The following is a 3439-nucleotide window of genomic DNA, read 5'->3' as shown; positions in this document are numbered from 1 at the left end:
TGATGGACAGGGAACCAGATTGTTTTTTCCAACCAACTTAATTGCCCTGATTGTTTTGTTAAATTACAAAAAAAGCCAAGCACTTATCATGGTATGGATAATAAGTATAGGGAATGATCACATACTCAGACGTATTTCAATTCAATTTGTGGGGCCTACTTTAATGTGTGAAGAATCCAAACCATGCATCAGGTGATCCACGTCCTGCTCATTATATAACTCAAAAACTAGACAGGTCTAAAAAAACTCGAGTCCGGATCCTCTATTATTTGGTAAACAGGGATTCCCTGATTGCCTAATCCTCTTGCTTTTGGATGGCCTTTTTTGCCCGTAAATCATTTTACAGACTGTAAATGATTTGCGGCATTTATAGGCAAAAAGTTTGGATTTCATTTACAAGCTCGAATGGTTCTCCATTCACAAGACTTAAAATGCTTTACAGGCTATCCAAATGCACACAATTATTTACTTGTAAATCATTTACTGCTTAAAGCCAAACAGGACAGGCACCTGTAAATCATTTGCAACTTAAACCATGCCGCAAAAGAAGGATGTCTCCTCTTAAAATGTTCATAAGACCACTTTGATTGATCATTCTAGGTCATTCATTAGGCCATTCAAAACTCTAGTGGCCCACAGATTATATAGGATTTGGGGATAATTTTCATCGATTGCTCTTAATGGTGACCCCGTAGATTTATTTAAAGATTTTTTAGATTTATTTGAAGTGTTTTATGTTAGATGATGGGTTATGTATATTATACAACTTTTTTTTTTTTTTTTAATCAGTCCTCATGTTAAATTTCTCTTGACATTATAGGTCAATTGAAAATAGAGCTCTTATGGCTTTTTTGCATTCCATGCCTGGTGGATTCTTTGCCTCATTCATGACGTGATATAGAGATCGACTTAGCAGTGAAAGTTGGTATGGATGATCCAGACATGGATGAGAAGGTACCGAATCCAGAAATTGGTATGGAGTTTAAAACAGAGAAAGATGCATATGATTTCTACAATAGTTTCGGAAGGAAAGTCGGTTTCAGTATTCGAAAGCATAGTGTAAAAAAAGACAAAAAGACAGGTGTATTGAAAATGAGAGATTTTGTTTGTTCCAAAGAAGGTAAACGTTCATTTGATAAACGTGATGTTAATGTGAAGCATCATCGGGATGAAACAAGAACAGGTTGTGAGGCACATATGAAAATTAGATTGGGAGTTGACGGAAAATATCGTGTTACTGATATTAAGATTGATCATAATCATATTCTTGCATCTCCTGAAGAAGCTCATTTGTTGAGATCACAACGGAAATTTACTCAAGAAGTAGTTGCCGATAATTGTGATAATGCAGGTATAAAGCCAAAAGCGACATATGATTTCATGACTAAACAAGCCGGTGGTCGACAGAATGTTGGATATAATTTGGTAGATTACAAGAATTATTTACGGACGAAAAGGGTGAAAGCAATGAAGAAATTTGATAATGAAGGTCTTTTGATATTTTTTAAAAGAAAGCAAGCTGAAGATCCAATGTTCTTTTATTGTATTCAATTTGATGTTCAAGATTGTATCACCAACATTTTTTGGGCAGATGGAAGAATGATTTTAGATTATGAACGTTTTGGAGATGTGATTTGCTTTGACACAACGTATAAAACAAATGAGTATGGACGGCCATTTGCACCATTTATTGGTGTTAATCATCATAGACAGACAGTTATATTTGGGGCTGCACTCCTCTACGATGAAACAATCGATTCTTTCAAATGGTTGTTTAGAACATTCTGTGATGCAATGTGTAAAAAAGAACCCCAAACCATTCTCACAGATCAGGATAAGGCTATGTCAAATGCCATCAAGATAGAGTTACCTGGAACGGTTCATCGTATTTGTGTATGGCATATGTTTCAGAATGCTTGCAAACATCTAAGTCATTTATTTTGTTCTTCCAAGTCGTTTGGCAATGATTTTAGTAGATGTGTATATGATTTTGATGAGGAGCATGAATTTCTTGAAGCGTGGGAAAGAATGATCATGAAATATAATCTCACAGATAATATATGGTTACAACAGTTATTCAATGAAAAGGAGAAGTGGGCATTAGTATATGGAAAGAATAGTTTTTGTGCAGATATGAAGAGCACGCAGCGTTGTGAAAGTTTAAATAAGGATTTGAAGAAATACTTGCATCCTGGTCAAAATATAATCAGATTTTTTGAACATTTCGAACGCTTGGTGGATGATAGACGAAATGCAGAATTAGAAGCCAATTTCAAAATGACTCAAAGTTCACCAATTGTAACTTTTCCTGTTAGCATCCTAAAGCACGCAGCTAGTGTATATACACCAACTATTTTCAAATTATTTCAAGCAGAATTTGGTGATAGCCTTGATCAAATAGTGGAACAAGTAGATGAGTCTGGTACAGTCAGAAAATATCAAGTTTTGAATAGAAGAAATCAAAGTCTTCACATTGTTACCGTTGACTCAATGGACGAGTCCATCACTTGCAGCTGTAGAAAGTTTGAATTCATGGGTATTTTGTGTTCCCATGCATTAAAAGCTACGAATCATACCCTCACAAATATCCCGGCTAAGTACATCTTGAAAAGGTGGACTCGAGAAGCTGCTTCAATTTCATTCTCCTCATTAAGTAGTGGAAGTGACTCCATTGACAAAAGCAAGAAATCACAATCCCGGCGTTACAATAGTTTACTTTGCAATTTTATGAAATTAGCAACAATGGGTTGTGAAAGTGAAGAAGCATTTGAATGTGCTTCCAAGCATTTAGAATGGATGTTGCAAGATTTGAAAAAGATTTTGAAAGCAAAAGAAAATGAAAAAGAACCCTCATCATATGTTGAAAGCCTGAGTAATGAAAAAGGCATTCAAGCTTATCGGGTAAAATTCGAAGATGGTGATGTGCAGCAAAGAAGTGAAATCATTAAAATTAAAAAAGAAGCTCATGAGAAAGCAATGGAAAGTTATTATATCAAAAGAAAAAGCGCTGAAATCATTGAAGTAAGAGAAAAAGCTCATGAAATTAAAAGAAAAGAGAATTGTCGTGGTAGACGTAGAATTAAGAATAGCTTGGAGAGAGGAAAATCGAAGAGATGTCGACAGAAAGAGCAAATAGATACACCAAATCCAGTCCATCTCAGTCAACAGCCCACATTAGTACGCTCTAATGTTCAATCTCCATTTGCTCAGGTAACATTTTGATTACCCTTAAGAGTAATGAAAATTTATTTTATAGTGAAATTGAAATTTTCCAATGAACTTAATATTTACTTGTACATTATGTTAGGGATACAATAATGTCGGGCCTCTCTCCATGACCACATACTATATACCGGAAGCACAGATTCAACCGCAACTCTCTCCTTCTTGGTGTCAACCACAGCTGTTTCCTTCCATGGATCAACCACATCCATATATC

General features: G+C 35.3%; 1 protein-coding gene across 1 annotated transcript; it reads left to right on the top strand.

The window, feature by feature from the left end:
• Positions 1–888: 888 nt before the first annotated feature.
• On the top strand, positions 889–3222 carry LOC131224891 (protein FAR1-RELATED SEQUENCE 5-like). The gene is made up of 2 exons (XM_058220336.1): positions 889–1120; positions 1352–3222. The coding sequence occupies exons 1-2, from the start codon at positions 928–930 to the stop codon at positions 3220–3222; spliced, it is 2064 nt and encodes a 687-aa protein (XP_058076319.1). The 5' UTR covers positions 889–927.
• The last annotated feature ends 217 nt before the right edge of the window (positions 3223–3439 follow it).

Source organism: Magnolia sinica, chromosome 14, assembly GCF_029962835.1.
Source record: "Magnolia sinica isolate HGM2019 chromosome 14, MsV1, whole genome shotgun sequence".
NCBI classification, from domain to species: domain Eukaryota; kingdom Viridiplantae; phylum Streptophyta; class Magnoliopsida; order Magnoliales; family Magnoliaceae; genus Magnolia; species Magnolia sinica.
This window is presented reverse-complemented; position numbering and strand designations above follow the sequence as displayed.

Excerpts from the sequence above, each read along its gene's own strand:
- LOC131224891 (XM_058220336.1), top strand. The coding sequence starts at position 928 with ATGGATGATCCAGACATGGATGAGAAGGTACCGAATCCAGAAATTGGT. Across the intron at positions 1,121-1,351 it reads TTTTGTTTGTTCCAAAGAAG|GTATAAAGCCAAAAGCGACA; the intron begins GTAAACGTTCAT and ends GTGATAATGCAG.